The following is a 21662-nucleotide window of genomic DNA, read 5'->3' as shown; positions in this document are numbered from 1 at the left end:
ACACTGATGGGGGACAAAAGCTGGGGGAGGATGAGGACCAAACAAGGTTTGCCCAGCCGCCCTGGCTGGTGCGCCCTCCCAAGGCCAGGCTCTTAAAACACACCTGGGGCCTTCCCTGAGCTCTTTCTGGCTCTTCTTGCTTTGGCAGTAAAAAACTAAACACCCAGGTGAACCTCATTAAGGGTCAAAGGTGATCCCAGGCCTGAGGTGAGACATGAACAGGAATGTCCAGGGAAACTCTCCCAGACCGTGTCTGTGGGGTATATGGTCCCACTGGCTTTGACCCCATGGGGCCAGGGAGGCACTGGAGGATGTGGAGCCACCCACCATGTTGACAAAAGCTGACAGGAACACCAGGGTGATGGTGAACACCCCAACCAGAGTGCTGTTCATCTTGGACCGAACGATCTTCCTGGAGAGGGTCTGCAGTGGGGAGGGGAAAACCTGGGGTGGGGGGACAGGGAGAGAGGGAGGAAGAGCATTCCATGAGGACACCACAGACCACCTGAGAGGAACTCAGCCCACCCACTGTGACGCTGTCTAGCACAGCCCCAGCAGGTGTGGCCCACGATGTCCTCCCAGCCTACAGCAGGGCCTACAGCTGGCCAAGAGTGGGTCCACCTGGGGAGCCCATGAGAGGCAGGATGAAATGAAAGACGCTATTTTGACCCAATGGGGAAGAAGAAGATAAAGGACATTTGCTTATGGGGCCAGTTCTGGACTGAGAGGCTGTGGTTGACAGATGAGGAGTCAGGGAGGGGCTCAGAACCTTCTTGGGGAGGGTTGGGAAATCTTCTAGGAAGGTGTGAGTAGCTATGGGTCTGAGGATTCAGATAGGACCTGGTGTGTGGAGGAAAGGGCTGGGCTTAGGGAGCAAGAGGGACAGGGGCAGGAGGGGGCAGGCCTCCACTCTGCACTCAGTGAGCGCTTTCCTCAGCACACAGCTCCATGGGCCTGCCACTCCTTCACCCAACCCTTTCTGTATATTCTGCAGCTGGACAGACCATGTGTCCATTCAAAGGCCCATTGCAGTTTTGGCAGTGACCAGATTCCTAAGTCCCATTTCTGCCAAATCTGATGTAGCTGGCCTTACACACCATGTCCTCCTCACCTTCTATGCAACCTAGGCTAAAAAATACGTTGACAGAGAGACAAAGCAGTGGACTCAGGCTTCCCACTCTGCCCACCCCCACTCTTCTTGGTGAGGCCTCTGCTGCAAACAATCCATGTGAATGATGGAAACCCCCAAGGGCACAGAAAAAGCACCAGGCCAAGAGTGGGGAAGCCTAGGTTCCTGGCTTGGCTTTTCTTGTGTGATCCTCACCAAGACATATCCCCTCTCCAAAGCCCATTTATAGGGCTCTTGAGGCTACCCTGGGTTTTGTGTTGAGGGAAGCAGGCCTCTTCCCCAATCATGGGTCCAGTGCTTTTCTGCACATTCTTGGTGAGTGTGCTGGACCACAAGGCTCATGAGAGCTTTTATAGTTGGTCACAGAGACATCTAAGGAGGTCAAGGGGCTGCAGCTTGACCAGCATTAACTGCTCACTCCTTGTAGGGAGGGGAATCGGCTTGTGTGCCCCAGTATCTCCTGCTAGCTCACCAAGCTCTGGGCCCTTGGCCTGGTATTCCTCAGCAGCAACCCAAGCCCACCACATGCACTGCTTCCATGTGCTTCCATCACATTGCCCCCATGGTCCTCTAGGGGCAAAGGGAATCAGCACATGCTGCTGACTTGCCATGAGTAATAAAGTTTTTTTGTCTCTGATCTAGGACTCTTGTGTCTTCTACCAGCAACCATGAAACAGAAACAGGCTAACTTATTAGCTTGTAAGTAGGACAAAATCAAACCTCAGAGCCTCCAGAGTTCATGACAAAAAGTAAGGGCCTGCTTATCCCTTGCTCGTAGACTTTGGGCTGGCTATGTGTGTAGGGAGGCACAATATCTTTCCCACCCCACCATCCTCCTCTACCCTTTCAGCAAGGCCGCTTCCTATTCAGCAGAAAGAAGAGACCACATGGATAGACAACCGCAGCAGAGGCCTGGCAACCAGAGAGGCTACAGGCTAAGATGTGAAGACCTTGGACTCCATGTCCCCAGCAGGGGCACCTCTCAGGTGTGTCCCTGTGCCAGCAAGCTTGTGGCATTGTTCTCAGAAAGCACTTCTCCCTGGGATTATAAAGGAGATGCCCTAAAGTATTAAAAGAAAATAAAAAACAAGCTTCTGTAAAGTAGGAATTATATTTAAAAGCAAAAAAAAAAAAAAAAGGAGAGAGACAGTCTGACTGAACCTTCTTATGGGGTGGAGGAAAAGATATGTTGTGACTAGAAGAGCATAAATTTGGATTAAAATCCTGCTTCATAGACAGATAAATCAAATAGGGTCCAGGAATAAACCCTTACCTTTATGGTCAATTGATTTTGATAAGGTGCCAAGACAATTCAATGGGGAAAGAATAGTGTTTTCAACAAATGGTACTGGGTTAAGTGGATATCCGCATGCAAAAGAATGAAGCTGGGTCACTACCTCACACCCTATACAAAATGAACTCAAAATGAACCAGAGACCTATATGGAAGAGCTAAACTATAAAATTCTTCTTCTTTTTTTTTTTTTTTTGCAGTTTTTTTGGCCAGGGCTGAGTTTGAACCCGCCACCTCTGGTATATGGGGTCGGCGCCCTACTCCTTTGAGCCACAGGTGCCACACCTAAAATTCTTATAAGAAAACACATGAGTACATCTTTATGGCTTTGGATTAGGCCAGGGTAGGGAACCTGTGGCCTTCCTAGTCCTTAGTGCAGCCTTTGACTGAATCCAAATTTTACATAACAAATCCTGTTACTAAAAGGGGTATAACTGAAAAAGATGAAGGTTTTCTTGCCCCCATTGGAGCTCAAAGAAGAAAGATCTTGAAATCAGAAGGCTGCAGGTCCCCTTAGGCAATAGTTTCTTAGAGAAGACACCAAAAGTATAAGCCACAAAAGAAAAAGCAGATAAACTGGACTTCATCAATATTTAGAATTTTTGTGCTGGCTCAGCACCCGTAGTACAGTGGTTACAGTGCCAGCCACATACACCAAGGCTGGCGGATTCGAACCCAGCCCAGGCCAGCTAACAATAATAACAACTGCGACAAAAAATAGCCAGGCATTGTAGCGGGTGCCTGTGGTCCCAGCTACTTGGGAGGCTGAAGCAAGAGGATCGCTTAAGCCCAAGATTTTGAGGTTGCTGTGAGCTGTGACACCACAGCACTCTACTGAGAGTGACATAGTGAGACTGTCTCAAAAAAAAAAAAAAAAAGAATTTTTGTGCTTTAAATGACTCCCATCAAGGAAATAAAAAAGGTTTTGGTGAGGATATGAAGAAACTGGAATCCTTGGGCATTGCTGGTAGGAATCTAAAATAATGCAGCCACTGTGGAAAATAGTATGATGGTTCCTAAAAAAAATTAAACAAAATTTTGTATGATGCAGTAATTCCACTTCTGGGTCTACCCCCAAAAGAACTGAAAACAGGGACAGGTACAGGTATTTGCATACTCATGTTAATAGCAGCATTATTCCTGATAGCCTGAAGGTGGAAATTGCCAAAATGTCCATCAATTGATGAATAGATAAACAAAATGTGGTATATCCACATGGCAATTATTCAGCCACAAAAAAATGAACAAAGCCCTGTTACATGCTGCAACATGGATGAACCTTGAAACTACTGTGCTCAGTGAAAGAAACTAGTCTCAAAAGGCCACACATCATGCGATTGTATTTATGTGAGATGGACAGAATGTGCAGATTCGTGCAAAGTAGACTAGTGGTTGTCAGGCCCATAGTAATCAGAGAAGGAGAAGTATGAAGTTTCTGTTTGATATGATGACAGTGTTCTGGAATTAAATTGTGGAAATAGTTGCATAACTCTGCGAATATACTAAAAACTAGTGAATTAGAAGTTTACCTTTCTAAAGGTGAATTTTTTTTTTTTTTTTTTTTTTTTGAGACAGAGCCTCAAGCTGTCCCCCTGGGCAGAGTGCCATGGCATTACAGCTCACAGCAACCTCCAACTCCTGGGCTCAAGCGAGTCTCCTGCCTCCGCCTCCCAAGTAGCTGGGACCACAGGCGCCCGCCACAACGCCCGGCTATTTTTTGGTTGCAGCCATCATTGTTGTTTGGCGGGTCCGGGCTGGGGATTCGAACCCGCCACCTTAGGTGTACGTGGCTGGCGCCTTAGCCGGTTGAGCTATAGGCGCCGAGCCCTAAAGGTGAATTTTATGGTATGTAAATTAGAGCTCAACAAAGCTCTTATTTATTTATTTTTGAGACAGAATCTCACTCTGTCACCCTAGGTAGAGTGCTGTGGCATCATAGCTCACAGTAACCTTAAACTCTTAGGCTCAAGCGATCCTTCTTGCCTCAGCCTCCCAAGCAGCGGGGACTACAGGCATGGGCCACCACACCCTGCTAGTTTTTCTATTTTTTTTTAGTAGAGATTGGGTCTCACTCTTGCTCGGGCTAGTTTTGAACTCCTGAGCTCAAGCAATCCGCTCATCTCGGCCTCCCAGAATGCTAAGATTACAGGTGTGAGAAACTGGCCCAAAGCTCTTATTTTAAAAAATCCTACTCGGCCTTTTACTAGCTGTGTGATCCTGGGGACATTATTAGATGCTCTTAGTTTTAGTCTCCTTACTGGTAGATAGGGAACACACATCTCCCAGAGTGGCCATGAGGACCCACTAAAGTGATACCCTGAAAGTGCTCTGTAAGCTGTTAAAAGCAACAGAAAAGCTAGTTAATATCAGCATTTTAAGAGCTACGTTGCCAGTAAGAATGAAAGTCCTTGTTTCTCATGTAAAGGAATTTTTTTGTTTCACAGCTGGGGAAAACGTTTTGGCACTAACACAAGGATCTTTCTTACTCTGAAATGGTGTGACAGATGGTTTCAAATCTCTAGCTGCTTAAAATCTTGCCCTCCCACTCTCCATGTTGCTTAAACTGCTTCGGTTCTGATCGCCCAATCCACTAGTTTAAGGGCTTTCTTCTTCATTTTGGAACCACCAGTGTAGAGACTGTAGGCAAAGGTTATCAGTACAAGCTGACACTTTACAAGAGGTGGGTGGAGAACGGTATATGCACAGAGGCTTCTTGGTAAATATGTGGCTAGAAGCCCCCAGGGGCCACCCAGAGGCCAGAAGAAGAATTGCAGGATATTGTTTTTTTTTTTAAAAAAAAAGTGATTAGAAGTACCTCTAGTATCTATCTAAAGCAGAGTTTTTCAATCTTTTTTATCTCATGGCACACTTGAACATACAGTTAAGCTTCCACAGCACACTTAAATTATGTTGATCCAAGAAAGAGTAAAAAAATATATATATACTTACTGGGCTTTGAACTTCTTTCAAAAGTAATTAATGATCTTTAAAAACTTTTGTGGCACACCTAAGATCCTCTCACAGCACACCAGTGTGTCATGCATACTGGTTGAAAATTGCCAATCTAATGGATGATTAAGACTTTATGCACTGGCGTGCTACAAGCCATCTTCCCTTGATACCCTTAAAAAGACCTTCTCTTGACTTTAAAACCTCAGTAGAAACCTAAGAATTGTTGCTTTTTTTGAAGTCTCCAGGAGAGTCTATGTCCTGCCTTGGTATTGATGTATATACAGTGTCCTGTCTCCTGTAACCAGAAAGTCCACTGTATGTTGACCCTGAATCGCAACTTTACTAATCCCAGTTCGGATCTTAAAACTCTTTACCAGCAACAGAGTCTTTTCCTGATGCTGGACCAGACTGTGATCAGAACCTGGAAAGCCTTTTCCATTTTTCTAGCAGGAAAATTGTGTCTGCACCAACCAATTGCTTCAGCTCAGAAAAATTATCAGTTTTTTAAAAGTTCACAACCAAAAAAAAAAAAAAAATTCACAACCAGTACAGTCCCAATCTGATTAATTCATATCGATTCAACATGAAAAATGGGAGTGGGGACATAATTAATAAACCAGGACTGCAGTGCAGGAGTTTAGATCCTGGCTCCTGAGCAGATAACCTCCCTGGGGCTCTGTGATATGGGGCCAGGGTATTGCAGAGATATAAGAAGGTAATGAAATCAGCTGGCAGGCTTGGCGCCTATAGCTCAACCGGCTAAGGCGCCAGCCACATACACCTAAGGTGGCGGGTTCGAATCCCCAGCCCGGACCCGCCAAACAACAATGACGGCTGCAACCAAAAAATAGCCGGGTGTTGTGGCGGGCGCCTGTGGTCCCAGCTACTTGGGAGGCGGAGGCAGGAGACTCGCTTGAGCCCAGGAGTTGGAGGTTGCTGTGAGCTGTAATGCCATGGCACTCTACCCAGAGGGACAGCTTGAGGCTCTGTCTCAAAAAAAAAAAAAAAAAAAAAGAAATCAGCTGGCAAAAAGCATAAGAAAATAGTCTCTTTGATAAGGAGCTAATAAAAGAAGCGGCAGCTGAGCACAGTAGCTCACTCCTGTAATCCCAGCACTTTGGGAGGCTAAGGTGGGAGGATTGCTTGAGCCCAGAAGTTTGAGACCAGCCTGGGCAACATGGTGACACTCCATCTCTAGAAAAATAATAAGAAAAATTAACTGGGCATGGTGGCACATGCCTGTAGTCCTAGCTACTCAGGAGGCAAAGGCAGGAGGATCATTTGAACCTAAGAGTTCAAGGCTACCTCAAGCTATGATGGTACCACTGCACTCTGGCCTAGGTGACAGAGTGAGACTAACAAAACAAAACCAAAAAGATAAGAAAACTACAGAGGCCAAACAAGGCAGGTAAAAGGGCTCCATACCACTGCTCTCATTACCTGGCCCTTAAGGAGTCAAATGGACATATTAACAAAGGCAGCATCCTGGAGGGGAAGGACCATAGGCTCTGAAATCAAGACCCACCTACATTTAAATCCTATCTAACCACTTCTTAGCACTACCTAGGGAAAACTGCCTCACCTCTGAACCTCCATTTCCCCATCTGCAAAGTAGATGCAATAAAATCCACCTTAGAGGCTCGGCAAACACAGCCCAAAGTAGCAGAGCTTACATCTGGACCCTGGGCTATCTGGCTCAAGTGCCACAGGGGAACCTGTGATATGCCTCCTGGAGTGAAAAGATCTCCACTCCCTAAGTGAACATGGGTATGGCAACAACACATCTTCCCAGAGAGATGAAGTGTGCCCCTGAGCACAAAGGTGGAAAGTTAAGCATAGGAGCCTAAGCCTTCAAGGAGAGAAGACACTAGGACATAAGGGTGCTGGTGGCACAGTAAGACCCTGTTGTACAAAGTATGGACCAGGAGTCTGGCTGGAATGGTAGAAAGGACAGCCAGCAAGGAGGGACTTAGCTACACTCAGGCTGCAGAAAGAGAAGAGGCTCTTTCAGTGACAACACAGAGAAGATGGGTCTATAGGGGCTCAGCCACAGATCGCAAGGGATCAGACTGTTTGGTTCAGGGGATAAATGGAATGCAGATCTAAGGGAGCCAGAGGCTGGAGAATGAATAAGATATACAAACGCATAAACACACTCTCACTCACACTCTGCTATGAAGCCGAGCACTCCTACTAGGCCTATCTGTACATACCCACGTTCGAAACTTCTGGAAAGTAGAGTTTGGCCTTCTAAGTAAGGATGAGCTAATGAACCAGGGGGTCTAGACCAGAGTGTGGGCAAAGGAGACAGCCACCCTCTGGCTGGGATCCATCTGGGTGGGATGCTGAACAGGGCAATGAGTGCGGAGCCACAGGGAGCCGGATGAGATAGTGAGAGCTGGCCAAGGAGGGCAGGGCGTGCAGTCAGGAGATGTGAGTGAGCTCACCACCCTTGGAGGTGATCAAGCACAGGCTGGCCCACCCCCTTGCAGTTTTCTCCGAGTGGATTCCAGGCTCAGGTGGGTTGGCTGGGCTTCTTCTTCCTGCCTGAGATGCCTGAGTGGCTGACAATGTGTGATGCTGGGAAGGAGATTTGACATGGTTTCCTCTGAGAAAAGCAGTTCTGGGCCCAGGTCAGCACAGATGCCAAGGGAAGGAAGGAGTGACGTGTGTAGGTACACAGACTCGCCGTCTGAAGCTGCATCATGGGAAGGAAGCACTCAGGGAGATGACATTTAAGGCAGGCATCTGAGGGGCAGCAACAGCTCTGGAAGGCAGCTGATGCCCTGGGAAGTGGGATCAGGACGTCAGGACAAGGTGGAGACCAAGGCACCGAATTCACCTCACGAAGAAGTCTAAGGCGTGTGTGTGAACTGCGCCAAGCTGAGTCAGGAAAAGATCAAACAGGCCCAAGAGAAAAAGGTAATAAGAGCACTTAGAAAAAAAGGAAAATCAGAACAAACTGGGGAAAACTACCTCCTGACCGACAGGGAAGATGATTACCTCACTCTATGCTTTTTTCATGTTTCTCTCTTCAAAAAGGTTAAAATATGGACGATTTAAGGAAGTAAGTCCACATTGTTTTGGAAAAATGGAAATAGAAATAGAGAAATGGAAATGGAAATAAAGGAAATAGAGAAAGAAAATGACACCACTCGGCTTTGGATCAGCAGGGCCTGTGCTGTGGAATAATTCGGGAACTGTCGTATTTCACTAGAAAGCCACGTGCCATGACTTCAGAGAGACTGTGAAGTAAAACGAAACATTTCTGAACTCTGAGTTCTGTTTTCAAAGGGAAAACAGAATGATGCTGAAAACTACAGTCCAGTCAGCTTCACATCAATATTGGAAAAGGCGACAAAATTAATTTAGTCACCCCACCTTTGGTGCATGCTGGTGCTCAGAGACAGGCTGATGTCCTAAACCAGGCAGGGTAATTCCCTGCTGCACACACCCCAAAAGGTAGGATATGGTCCAACCACCTTTCACACCTTAATGTGCAAACAGTTTAATCCATAACACAAAAGAGGAGAGAATAATTGCACAGAAGAGGAATTCATGCTACAAACAACTTTTCAGATTGGGCTGTGCTTTCCAGAAGGTGGATAAAGCCTGGGAAGATGGGTAATCAGGCCAGGTGGGAAGGAGGTAGCAAGGACCCGAGGGCAGGTATCAGGGTCCAATCTGCTGGCCTAGAGGAGCAGGCTCCAGACTTACCATGCCATGTGTTTCTAAACACATGCTTTACTGAAGCTTTCTACCTGTAAGGCTCCCCTGAGCATGTGGGGGCAGGTGGTGGAGCGGAGAGGGACAGTGTGTGGGCAGGGCATGGGGACGGAGGTGTTCCATCGACCAGCCTCCCTCTGAGGAACCTGAGGCCTCCTTAGAAAGAAGGCAGGAAAACCACTGGCTAGCTAATGGCATGGAGAACAAGCTTACTGAATTTGGCATGACAACAAAGTGGGTAGATCAACAACACAAAAGGAGAAGGGGATGATTTTCAGAGCTAATCATAACAGTGGAACAAAGAACCCACTAGACCGAAGTCCAAACTCAAACAGCCACTGCCTGTGGTTGCAGGTGGGAAAATGGGCCTGCCCTCCCCTCCTCCGGCACTGACCGCCAGACACACACACGAGTCTGGGAACTCCATTGGAATGGCATTAGGACAGCTCAAGTTTGCCTAAGCCGCTGACAGAAAAGAAAAGAAATTTAGGTTCTAGATAAAAAACAGTAGACTACACATAGCTTTGATTCTGATTTGAAAAGGCTGCTGAAGTGCTTGAAATAAAGAAAGAAACAAATAATACTTGGTCTCAGTTCCTAACTTCATTTAAAAACCTTAAGAACTTTGGGGCTCAGCAGAAAAACCTTTTACGAGGCCATTTCAGCTAGGGTGTGCTTTCTTGGGTAAGTTGTTGTGATCTTTTTTTATTGTGGCAAAACGTATATAACATAGAATGTGTTGTTTGAGCCACGGTTAAGTGTACCTACTGCTCGGTGGCACTGACTGCATTCACAGCGTCTGCAATGCCACTGCTACCTACTTCCAAAACCCTTCCATCACCCCAAAGAGAAACTCCATGTCCATTAGGCAGTAGCTCCCCACGGGCCCTCCGACCAGCCACTGGCAACCTCTTGTCTACTTTCTGTCTCTGTAAATTTGCCTAGTCTAGACGTTCTGTGTAAGTGGAATCACACAACTTGTGATTTTTGTGTCTGGCTTCTTTCCCTCCGTGTGTTTTCAAGTTCATCTGTGCCGTAGCAAGTAACAGCTCTTCATTCCTTCCTAACGTTGAGTAATATTCAATTGCAGTTTTTTTTTTTTTTTCTAATTCTGGTTTAAGGCCTATTTGTTTATTCACTCATCTGCTGATGGACACCTGGGTTGCTTCCATCATTTGGCTGTTGTGAATATATGGGATGAAGAAAATGGACCTGTCCACTCTGGATAAAGTGGGCTGGGGGAGCTTGGACAACAGGAAGAGCAAAAGGCCGGAGGGGCTGAACACAGGGCTGGAAGGAGGCAGGAACCAGGGTTAACCCCACCACGCACCACAGCAGCTGGCTAGGCACATGGCTTCTCACACTGATTCTCCCTGTGACTTTGGCTGGCCCTGCCCCTGTATGGGTGTCCACCTCTGAACCTGCCAGTGAGACAGCTGACCCAAGGCAGGGGATTTCTAAGGTCCCTTCCAGTTTGGACAGTCAGTCCCCCAAGACCTTGACCATAGGGCAGTTACCACACTAATGATGGAGCTTGTTTGGAAGGGGGAGAAAGAAAGGGGATTTGGAAAGTGACAGAGGTCTCTTCCCTCCAGAGGAGAACCCAGTGCTCACTGCAGAGTATGTAGGAAACGACAGTGGCCTGGCCTGCCCCTACCCTAAGGGCTTTGCTGCAGTGAGTGTGGGGAGGCCCCAGAGGCTCAGCAGATTCTTAAGCCACTGGTGGAGGAAACGAGGACAGGGCTTGGTAGGAAAGGCAAACAGACACCTAAGTGATGTCTGTAACAGAACAAAGTGGCTGGTGTCAGGTCCATCGAGGAACACAGCCTGGACAGGAGATGGGACACGCCTAAGAAAGGATGTGGGGGAAAAGCACACAGCAGAGAGCCATGCTGCCAACATCGGGCAGCTGTGTGGCCCTCCCTGAAACACTGAGCCACTCTGGGACCTGCTCATCCATGGGGACAGTAGCTCGGAATTCTTAATCCCTGAGCTCCCTCCAGGGAAATCCAGGGCACGAGAGAACATGGAAGAGGGTGTTGAGAGATTTCTTCTGCACTCATTCTCTCGGCACATTCACTGCTCCACGCCAGGCTTTGTGCTAGGCACCCTTCCTGTGTCCTACCTGATACTGAAGGGACAGACAGGAGCAGCAGTGACAGTATCTTCTGGTTGCAAAGATTTGCAAAGGCAAATTAAAGCATCCAGGAAGGACAAGGCTCCCACTGGCAAACCACCCACCTCCAGCTAGCTTGTGCCAATGCCAATCCAGAGGTGTGACCAGCATCACCCCGACCCCCGTGCCAAGCTTCATACTCAGGCTCCCGGGTATCTTGGAGTCCTGGGCAGGGGCCCCTGCCAGGACTGAGCAGAGTGGGGATAAGGTGAATGGAACGCAGGTGTCAGCTGGACTCACCTTCACACAGGAGTAGATGACAGACACAAACACCACCAAGATCAGCAGCAGGAAACAGGCCAGGTAGAAGCCCAGCATGAACGCGGAGCTGGGGGAAAAGAGGGGTTGAGGAGAAGCTGTTCCAGGCTGCAGGGCTGCAGTGGCCCGGGGCCTTCTGGGTACACAGGCTGCAGGCTCCTGTGTCAGTCATCATTGTTCTAGATGGCTTGGGCTCTGAAAGCCCCTGAGGGGAACCTGAACTGGCTCCGTGTTCCCTGAGTCCATCACCCAGTCCTTCCTACCAACTCACTGATGAGGCCACACAGCCTCACAGACGGACTCAGAAGCCCTTCCCATGGCTGTCTCCAACCCTTCCACCTTCCTGTCACCTTCCAGTGGGGACAGCGGTTCACGAGGAGCCGAATGGAGAACCAGGTGACACCTGGTCGAAATTTTGCCTAATTCTTAGCTATTCACAGACATGCTTCATTTAGCCTGGAAGACCCATTTTGAAAACCACCTGGTTATTCCCTTCAAGTCGTTGCTCATGATTGCATAAATAACTGCAAAGGCTGAAATGGATTTGATAAATGGCCTTCTTTTATAAAAATGCCTTTGTCAGCAGCCCAGCCAGCCACTCTTTAAGAAGCAAGGGTGATATGTCTCTTCAGAAGTCCCCAACTCCCGTCCCCTCCCACTACCAGACCCCACAAATCTGCCAAGTTTTTGTTCCTCTATTCTTAGCCAGTTCTGCAGGAAAAATGCAAAGATCTTCCCCTGCCCCCCTTTCAGGTCCAGGTCACAGGTGATCTCAGCAGCCACCAAGGAGAACCCTTAGACAAAAGAGCTGCTGCATGTGACTTTCCATCCAGAACTCCCCACTGGTCCCGTCGGGCAGGCACACCCTGCCAACCACCAGGTGGCCATCCACGACACAAGAGTTGCCAAGAAATGCCAGGTGGTGTTACTGGGGGGAAAGCCAGCAGAGGCCTTGAGAAGGCAGGTGGACACCTCTAGGATGTTCCTGGAGGTGCCACCTTTGTTCCACACTTCTATGGAAACCAGCACTTAGCAGATGGAACAAGGGGAAAGGATTCTCTTCAGAGGAAAAGAAGTCGCTTTAAGACTTCCCTAGAGGAGGGATGACTAGAGAATGACCTCTATCAATGTCTAAGCCACTGGGAGCTGTGGACGGCAGAGAGAATGAAGCCACTGTAGACAGAGCAGATAACTGGGATGACCCAGTCCCCAAGCCATGCTGCAGAGAAAGAGATAGGTCTCTGCACTCAAGCTATAGGTACTGCCAGTTACAATGGGACAAAAAAATTCAGGTGGCTAATTGACACCTGTGGCTCCATGTTAGACAGAAAGATGGGGTTCTATGCCAATAAGGACCCTCCAATCCCACCAACTCTGCACAAGCTCAGTGCAGGGCAATGGGCTGAGCTGCATAACCAGGGCAGAGCTGGCTATCGGTGTCTGGCTTTTACCTACTTCTGATCTTAGTCAACAGGCTGAGACGTAATACCTGGCAGCCTGACAGTCACAGAGGACACAGATGTTAGGGGAATCTTTTCATCCTTTTAATAAGCATCATTAAAAATAAAAGGCATTAAGCATTAAGATATGTCAATGCCATGTCCTTCCTGACACTGTGCACTGAGAAGGACACATCACTACTTGTCTGGCAGCCTTGTTGAAATGTGTAACTTCCATTTGCTCACCGGGAAACATCAGACACACCCAAATTGAAACATTCTACAAATTAATTAGTCTGTACTCATCAAAAGTATCAAGGTCATGAAAGACAAGCAAAGGCTTAGGAACTATCGCAGATTGGAGGGGAATAAGGAGATACACTGATAGGTGCAACATGGGTTCCTAGAACAGAAAAGGGACACGAGGGGGAAAACCGGCCATCTGAATATGATCTGGAGATCCATTCTTAGTATCCCTCCAGCATTAATCTCCTGGCTTTGAGCATTGTATTGTGATTATGTAAGCTGTCGATGTTAGGGGAAATTGGATGAAGCAAGTACAGAAATTCTCTCTCCTGCTTTTGTACTTTCTTGGTAATTCCACAATTATTTCAAAATGAAAATTAGAAGACAGTGGGTATGGGGACTCGTTAGATTGAGTAAGACTCACAAGTTAGAATCAAATGCAAGCAGTGGGCTTTGAGTTGATCATGGCTGGCTATGACTAAACTAAAAGACACTTTGGAAACAATTTGGAATATTTAAATATGGTCTAGATAGTAGAAGAGAGTAGCGGATTGATGTTAATGTTGTTTAGGGTACAAGGTATTACGATTAGGAAGGAAAATGTCTCTAAGATAGGTATATAATGAGATGGGGGGGGAATTGTCCTTGTGTCTAAATTTACTTTAACCAGCCTAAGCAAGACTGAAGACCCCATCTCTAAAAAAAGTAATAATAATAATTGAGCTTTGTGGTGGGTGCCTGTAGACTCAGCTACTCAGGAGGCTGAGGCAAGAGGATCACTTAAGCCCAAGAGTTTGAGGTTGTTATGAGCTATGACGCCACCCTAGTCCACCGGGGGCAACAAAGTAAGATTCTATCTCAAAAAATAAATAAAAAGCAAATAAGCTTACTTTAAAAAGTCATTATAAAAATAGATAAAACAAACATTGTAAAATATTAACACTTGTTATGTCTAAGGTACGAGTGTTGATTATACTACATATTAATTACTTATCTGTGTTTCATTAATTACATAATAAAAAAAATGTGTTTCCACACATACCTAGGTAAGTATACATAAAGACACACACACACACAGCAGCTGTGCTCCTCTCCTGGGCGTGACCCTAACATGAGTGACCACCTAACAAACACTTCATTTCCACTGCTCACTTCAGAGGGTCTCACAGAAGCCACAGGTTCTCTTGGTGACACAGTCAGACTTCAGAAGAGTTCAGAATCACCTCTTTATTAAAATTCCTTCAGAACCTGAAATCTGTTCTTCAAAATATTCAGAATAGTGGCAAACCCTTCTCTTTTGGAGATGTATTGATCTTTTTTTTTTTTTTTTCAATAATCAACGGTCACATAGAAACCAGACTGGTGAACACTTTGGGCACCTCAGCCAGGCCGTGGTGGTGCGGCTCAAATGGGATGAGAGGATGGAGTGATGAAGAGTCTCTCGTGTAGCTGAGCATGAGAGACCTCTTCCACCCTTGGGTGAGCATGTCCCCCCCCCCCACTCCCCTGCTGGGAGAGGTCAGGTTCCTGGCTTCCTGGTTCAACCGAGGACACATTCACAAACCTGTCTCCCTGTCTGAGCAAGCACAGCCCAGACTCCCTTCTCTCCTCTCCTAAGTGACAGCCTCCTCCCATTCCTGGGAGCCCAAGAGGGATGGGGACACTCACTGGGGCACGATGGTGATCTGGACAAAGCAGATGAAGAGGAAGACGAGCGAGGCACACGCCACGTAGGCACCAAATCGGTCATCCACCTGCTTGGAGTACTGAGAGGAGATGGACAGGGTAAGGGGGGGAGGCATGGGCCCCCAGCCTGGTACCAGCCCACTCAATCCCAGACACACCTGGGCAGCCACTCCTGGTCTGTGCAGCCCACTCCCGGGACAGGGAAGGCCTGAGACTCAGATCACAAGAAACCAGCCCAAACCACCATAAGGTGGTGCCTGTGTGGAGGGCAGTCCAGAGGGACTCAGAATTGTGTTAAGCCAGAAACTTTCTGCAGGCCAGGCCACCTTCAGAGTAATTCACAATGAGCATGGCTATAAATTTCTGGGCACTGCCCACATGCTGGGAAGCATCCTGGTGTCTGTAGGCACCATCGGGTACCCTCACAACAATGAGAAGGACAGGATTAGTGTTATTTCTCCTTCGGAGATGAGCAAGCTGAGCTCAGAGTGGTCCCATAACGTCCTAAGTGGCATCTAGGCCTGACTCCCAGCCTTGCCTCCTCCCATGACATCAATAAGCTGCACACATGGAGATCGGGTTGGCACAATCACTGGAGAGTAACACCTAGGGCAGATCCATTTACTGCCAATAAATGTAATAATCCCCCTTGCACCCAGCTAGTTAGGTTTGCCCCTTTGTTGACACGAGCCCATGTTAGCTGCACACTGGGGGGACCTTGCCACATGGTGCAAAGAGAACTGCCAGACCAGGGTCTGGTTCTGGCTCTGTCCCTACTTTACGGAGTAGCCAAGAGAAAGTCACCTCACCACTGTGGGCTTTAGCTTTCTCATCCACAGTCTCAGGAGATGGGACAGGGGGATCTTAACTGCCCCTTCCCAGTGTAATACCTTGAGTTTCCAGTGTGCCAAAACAGCTGGGTGTTCCATTGATAAGAATAACAACAGTAACACAGGTAGCAGCTAGCAAGTACGGAACATCTACTGTCAGACACTGTTTTAGATGTTTCGTACACGTGGACTCGTTTAATCCTATGATCCTATGAGGTGAGTATATTAAATATCATTTTCCAGAGAAGGAAACTGAGGTACAGGGAGGTTAAGATTTATCCCTTCCAACCAAGCAAGTCTCCCTAGAAGCCCCATCTCCCTGGGTAGTGCAGCATCAGAGCTGGGGAAATAGGTGACAGGAGGAGCTCCTTCCGCAGGGCTGGAGACAGAGGAGGAGCGGTCCTGCTTCCTTGTCCCCCTCTGCCTGGTCCGGCTCCTGCCAGGGCCTCCTTCCCACCTGGGGTGCTGTACCTTCTTCTCTAAGTCAGGCTCCCTGAAGGTCAAGAGGAACTTGCGGACATGCTCAGACCGCAGCCTGTCGATGCTCCTGGCGTCGATGGCGCGGCCCAGAAACTCATCCACTTCATCCTCAGGGTTGGCACTTTCCTGGGCGTTCCTGGGGAGCAGCGGGCACAGACAGACTAGCTGACCGCCAGGGTACCACAGAGGCCTGGCTCTGCCTAACCACCTGCAGCGATCAGAGGGCTGGCAGCCACTGCGATCAGCCCAAGTCAGGGCAGGGGAGCCAGGACTGAGACCAGGTCAGCCTGAAGCCTGAGCTTGTGCTCTGAACAACTGCACAGATATCATCCAGCAGGCACTCTCACACTGGATGTGGGAAAAACTCAGACCCGCTGACTGGAAGGCCTGTCTACAGCAGCGGTTCTCAACCTGTGGGTCGCGACCCATAGGAACTGTATTAAAGGGCCGCAGCATTAGGAAGGTTGAGAACCACTGGTCTACAGGCTTTTCTGGCTCTATTAATATATTGTATTATTAAATTATAATAACAGTGTGGATTATCATTGAAGGTTTAAGTATAAACCTCCCAGACTGAGGGAGCAGGAATAAAGAAGGGCACATTACTCACTTGTCCTTGGGGTCTTCAAAGCCCTGAAAGAGAAGGGTAGAGAGAAAGAGAGGGCTGTGAGAACAGAAAGGGCTGAAGACATGGAGGCTTCAGAGAGCTGGGGCTGCAAGGTGGCTGCGGCCCATCTTCTCTCTGCAGCCCACCAGAGGGCCCCAGCAGCGAGAGCACTAACCTCCCAGGTCCCTCCCATGCTCTCCCTGAGGGACGGGCCCATGCTAGCTGCTCACTGTGCTTTCATTTCCTCCACGGCACAGTCCCTATGTCTAAGCTGGTCCCATTCCCATGCTCCACTCCTTCCTGCAGCCCCCAAAGTCTCTGACCTCTCTGGGCTCTGTGCTCAGAGGGTCCCCTCTCATTTTGCCTCTCCCACAAATGGAAGTAAAAACTCATTAAGTTACTCAGTCCCTTACACATGGACATGCTTACAGACACTCAGCTAACCCCTGCCACACCGAGAACACGTAAAATCTACAGTTCTGCATTTCAAAAAATTAAACTCCAGTTACCTGTGACTGGTATCTAAGCATTTTTGGTATCTAAGAGCCAAAGTATTCTTTTTTATTTCTGAGACAATCTCACTTTGTTGCCCTGGGTAGAGTGCTATGGCATCATAGCTCACAGCAACCTCAAATTCCTGTGCTCAAGTGATCCTCCCACCTCAGCCTTCCGAGTAGCTGGGACCACAGACACCCACCACAACACCCAACTAGTTTTTTAGAGATGGCTTCTCACTTTTGCTCAGGCCAGTCGTGCCAAAGTGTTCTTATGAGGCCAGAGCTGGTTGGGGACTCAGGAGGTGAGGCACTGTCCCCCCGGTTTGACTACTATCCTAAGGCTCATGTCCATAGGGCAGCAGAGAACATGGGAAGGGCCCTTAGTGACTCCAACTTGAGGCCCTATTTAGAGTCAATCTATGATCTCCATGAAAGGAGAGACACATGTGGGGGTCTAAGCAGGGGTAGGACAGAAATGGGGAGGGGGGGCAGTGAGGTGGCAAGCAGCCCCACGATAGGAGGCAGGTTTAGAAGAGGATCAGATTGCCAGGACAAGGACATACGACCCTATCACTGAGGCCCAGCACAGAGCACTCCACGGAAAGAGCCCAGCAAATGCTGGGTGAGCCAAAGATCCAAACGAACACACCAGCCTTCATTCCCATGAGGACACGGTTTGAAAATACAAAGAAAGGGATTTATGTTCCTCCCCATGAGCCAGAGCTACCCAGCACTGAACCAGACAAGGGGCCCATGCAGCATCAAGCTGCCCTGTCTCTGTTCTACCCAGACAGTAGAAGATCCTAGGAGCCTCAGCAGCTGCCACCTAGGGATCAGCTATGTGCTCTGAGGTCCTCCCAGGCTGCCCACAGCCGGCCTAGGATGGCCCAACAGCCATCTGCCCACGCAAGCCTGATGCTTCTCCTCAACCGCTAAGGATTGGATCTTCAGGCTGCAAACCAGCTCCAATTCATCATTCCAGCCCTGGCTGGAAGAGGGGGTGTCACTCAGGTAGGTGTCCCCTGTGGAGGGCAGGCCCATGCCTAACTCCCCAGAGCCCCTCGGAGCACAGCATGGCTGGCAGCAGCGAGGTGGATGGGCAGACTCTCTGGATGGTCCACTGAATTCCACCCCTGGGGCCAGCAACAAGTTTCCAGTGGGTCACAGAACAACTGGCCATAGTACACAAACGCTGCTCTCCATGGCTCAAAAATGAACCTGCAGTGTTTTTAATGAAACTGTTTCTAACTTTTCCCAGTGCTCCTTGGGTCATCTGCTGAAGCTGGTGTCGGGAACCCATTTTTTCCCCTTCCTCACTGAATAGGAAGCCAGGTCCATTCTAACCACACTGCTTACCATGCTGGTGTGGAAAGTCAGCATCTGCTTGGACTGGTGAACTGATAACAGGGCAGAAAACACTTCAGTCCACAAAACCCTAAAGTAGGGTGTGGAGAACACAGTCCAACGAGCAGACTGGGCTCAGCACCTACTACCTGGCTCTAGGACGACTGCTACTTACCTCTCCCAGCCTGCTGTGTTCCCCACCCCAGCACCCTGGCCCCACCCTCCAAGGGTTCCTGGGCTTGGTTACGTGAGCTCAAGTCCACACACCCATCTTTCCACTGGCAACCTTTTCATTAATAAATAACCGTACAGACCTCATGACACTTATGCCTAAACATAAACCAGCGCAGCTCATCACTGAGTGGAAGTTGGAAAAAGAGCTCATACCTCATACCACAAGCTCATACCTTTCCACGGCTCTTGGTCTCTCCTCTAGCACATGCCCACTCCCCCAGCCCCTCTTTAGGAGACTGTTTTTCATAAAACTTACCCTTTGGCAAGTCAGGCCAAAGTCTCTCCTTTCCTTAAAGATCTCAAGCAAGTTTAATACCAAAAGCCAATGGCCTGTGTAGAACTGTCTTCGCCCCCAATTGGCCTGGCTAAGGTGGGGCCAGGAGGTTGTACTTTGGTGCCAGCCCCCTCAGGGGACACCTGCCCACCTGCATGAGGAGCCCCTACTCTCATTGGCCGGCACAGAGGCCATGCGCCTTCCCTGCTGGGCGGAGCAATTACCACGCCTTCCTGACAGCCCCCTTCTTCTCTGAGACTGCCCCTGCCCTGGGCCAGCCTGGACTGCTGATTCTCCCAAGGTTCTCTGTCCTGATGATGGTTAACATGCCTGCCAAACCGGCACTCAGAGGTCAAACTGCCTCTCTAAGTATCAAATACCCAGCATGTCGTCTGTCTATATGTAACAACAAAAACAAAGACTCTGAAAAATCTAAAGATGTGGTCTATACCAAATATCTCTAAAACACAAGTTTCCAGGGATTTTAAACAGAACCTGCCTGGCCCTTTCCCTCTTGCTGATTGCTCTTGTTCACTCTCTCTGCCTCTCTCCTCTACTCCCCAGCCCTGCACAGCCCGTCCCCACCCTACCCATCCCTGATGTCCTGCTCGAAATCCTCATGATGTTCTCTGCAATCATGAGGCAGAGTCTGCAGGAGATGACCACAGGGAGGGTTGTCCACATGCTCTGTCCTTAGAGGAGGACTCTCAAGAAGGGTGCTTGTGGCCGGAGCCCTGGGTGGCCTGACCAGGTCTGTGGACATTCCAGTTCAGTGCTCTGGAGGAGGAGGGTCTCGCTCCCTCTGCTCCCTCATTATGTGGGTGTCCCCAGCTACTGCTTTACTGCGTTATAAATAGAGATCTTGACTCAACTAGCTTTACTCCTGTACATTTTCCTCAAACCTGTGTCATCTGCTACATATTGGCTAGCAAGGAGCAGAGTGGCTGGGTCCTCAGCTTGCACCCTCCTTTAGGGCCCTGGCTCTTGCCTGTTGACTCGGGTGGGCTCCAGTGAGTCTACCTCTGACACCTCCTGCTGCAACATCAATCTCTTCTCTGCAGATTCCACGCTTGGAGTCCCACCTTTTGCACAGAGTGGCCTCATAGCCCACTCCCGGCACCGTCTCTCCTCTGCCCCCCTCAGTGTGGGCATCTCCGACCTGAGAACCAGGTGCCCTGGGGATGAGCAGTGTGCCTGAGAGTCAGAAGCCACACTCTCAGACAGAAAGAAAGGAAACTACTGCAGTGACATGGCTTCCAGTCATCTCTCCCCCTCTTCTTCCCACTGCCTGAATCCATCATTCCTTCACTGCTGCTAGAGCCCAGTGTCCCTGCATTAGCCTGCCCTGGTGTGTGCAGTGATGGCTGGGGTATCTGTCCCCAAGGCAGGCAGGGTCCTTTGAGTGGGGCTGACATCTCAGCTGAGGCCCTGTCCACACGTTCAGCCTGAATGCTCCCCTGGAAGGCTGGAGTTAGGTGGGCGTTCTCAGCACAGAGGGCAGGGGCACTATCACCTGGCACTTGCCCAAAAGGACTAGAATGGTATCTGAGCACCTGAGCTAAAGATGTGGTGTCAATGGCCTGGGAAATACAGCAGGTCTTGGCAGGAGACCAGGGCCCCCCCCAAATCCCCTAGGGCCTCATCAGTGATTTAGCACCAAGATGCATCTAGGGGCTCTGGCTGGACCCTGCCTCTCATCAGCTGGGCCTGCTCCCAGATTGCACCGCTGAGAGGGAGGGAGGAAGAGGCATTGCCACTCTGTTCCAAAGCTAAGTGAGGTACGCTGCTAGACAGTGTTAAGAGCCTAGAGACAGAGGTCAGTGCTCTAGCTGCTAGTCCATTTCCTTCTGTGGCTCCCCAGGACTCCTCAGGCAGCAAGAGGGGCCTACTCCAGCCCTCACACTCATGGGAGGCCCCAGCCCTGGACAGTGTTGCCTGTATATTGCCCTGCCAGTTGCTCACCATCCGCTTCATCTCCTTGGACACTTGGTTGCCACCCAGGTGGTTGTAGAAGGGGCGCTCAGCACCCCCCCAGTGTGGTGGGTTGTGCCCAATGGAGTTGGTCCTCTGGCGGTTCATCTTGGCAATCATGGCCTTCTCTTCTTTCTGGGAGAGAAACATAGACACATCATCCTGCAGGCAGGGCCTTGAAGGAACCCAAGCAGAAAGAGCCTCATCCTCTCTCCTCTGCATGGCTCTGGAGCTTAAAGGTCTGCCAAGATCCTAGATCTCTCCCAAGCATGCATTCTAGATCCCTCCAAACTGCCTAAGGCCAGCCCTGGCTAGCCCAGGTGGGAGTGGCAGAAGATGATGAGAGTCAAACTTGTGAGAGAGCAAAGGGAACATCTGTCATTTGCAGGAAATCTCCCCCCAAGTTTGACCATGAGATTCTACCTCTGGTGCCGCTTAAAACAATCCTCATGTCCTTCCCTCCCATGGACAGCCAAAGTTCCTAAAGGTCTGTGGTTCCTCTGTTCCCCCTACCCTGAGA

At 49.2% G+C, this 21662-nt stretch overlaps 1 protein-coding gene across 1 annotated transcript in view; it reads right to left on the bottom strand.

The window, feature by feature from the left end:
• The window catches only part of ADCY5 (adenylate cyclase 5), a 154170-nt gene that overhangs the window by 17836 nt on the left and 114672 nt on the right, over nucleotides 1-21662 (bottom strand). Inside the window, 6 exon segments of the mRNA XM_023516289.1 lie at nucleotides 328-444; nucleotides 11517-11604; nucleotides 14888-14985; nucleotides 16207-16351; nucleotides 16826-16848; nucleotides 21134-21277. Coding sequence (XP_023372057.1) covers nucleotides 328-444; nucleotides 11517-11604; nucleotides 14888-14985; nucleotides 16207-16351; nucleotides 16826-16848; nucleotides 21134-21277 — 615 coding nt within the window.

Source organism: Otolemur garnettii, unplaced genomic scaffold (assembly GCF_000181295.1).
Source record: "Otolemur garnettii isolate 467f Iridium unplaced genomic scaffold, OtoGar3 scaffold00089, whole genome shotgun sequence".
NCBI lineage: Eukaryota > Metazoa > Chordata > Mammalia > Primates > Galagidae > Otolemur > Otolemur garnettii.
This window is presented reverse-complemented; position numbering and strand designations above follow the sequence as displayed.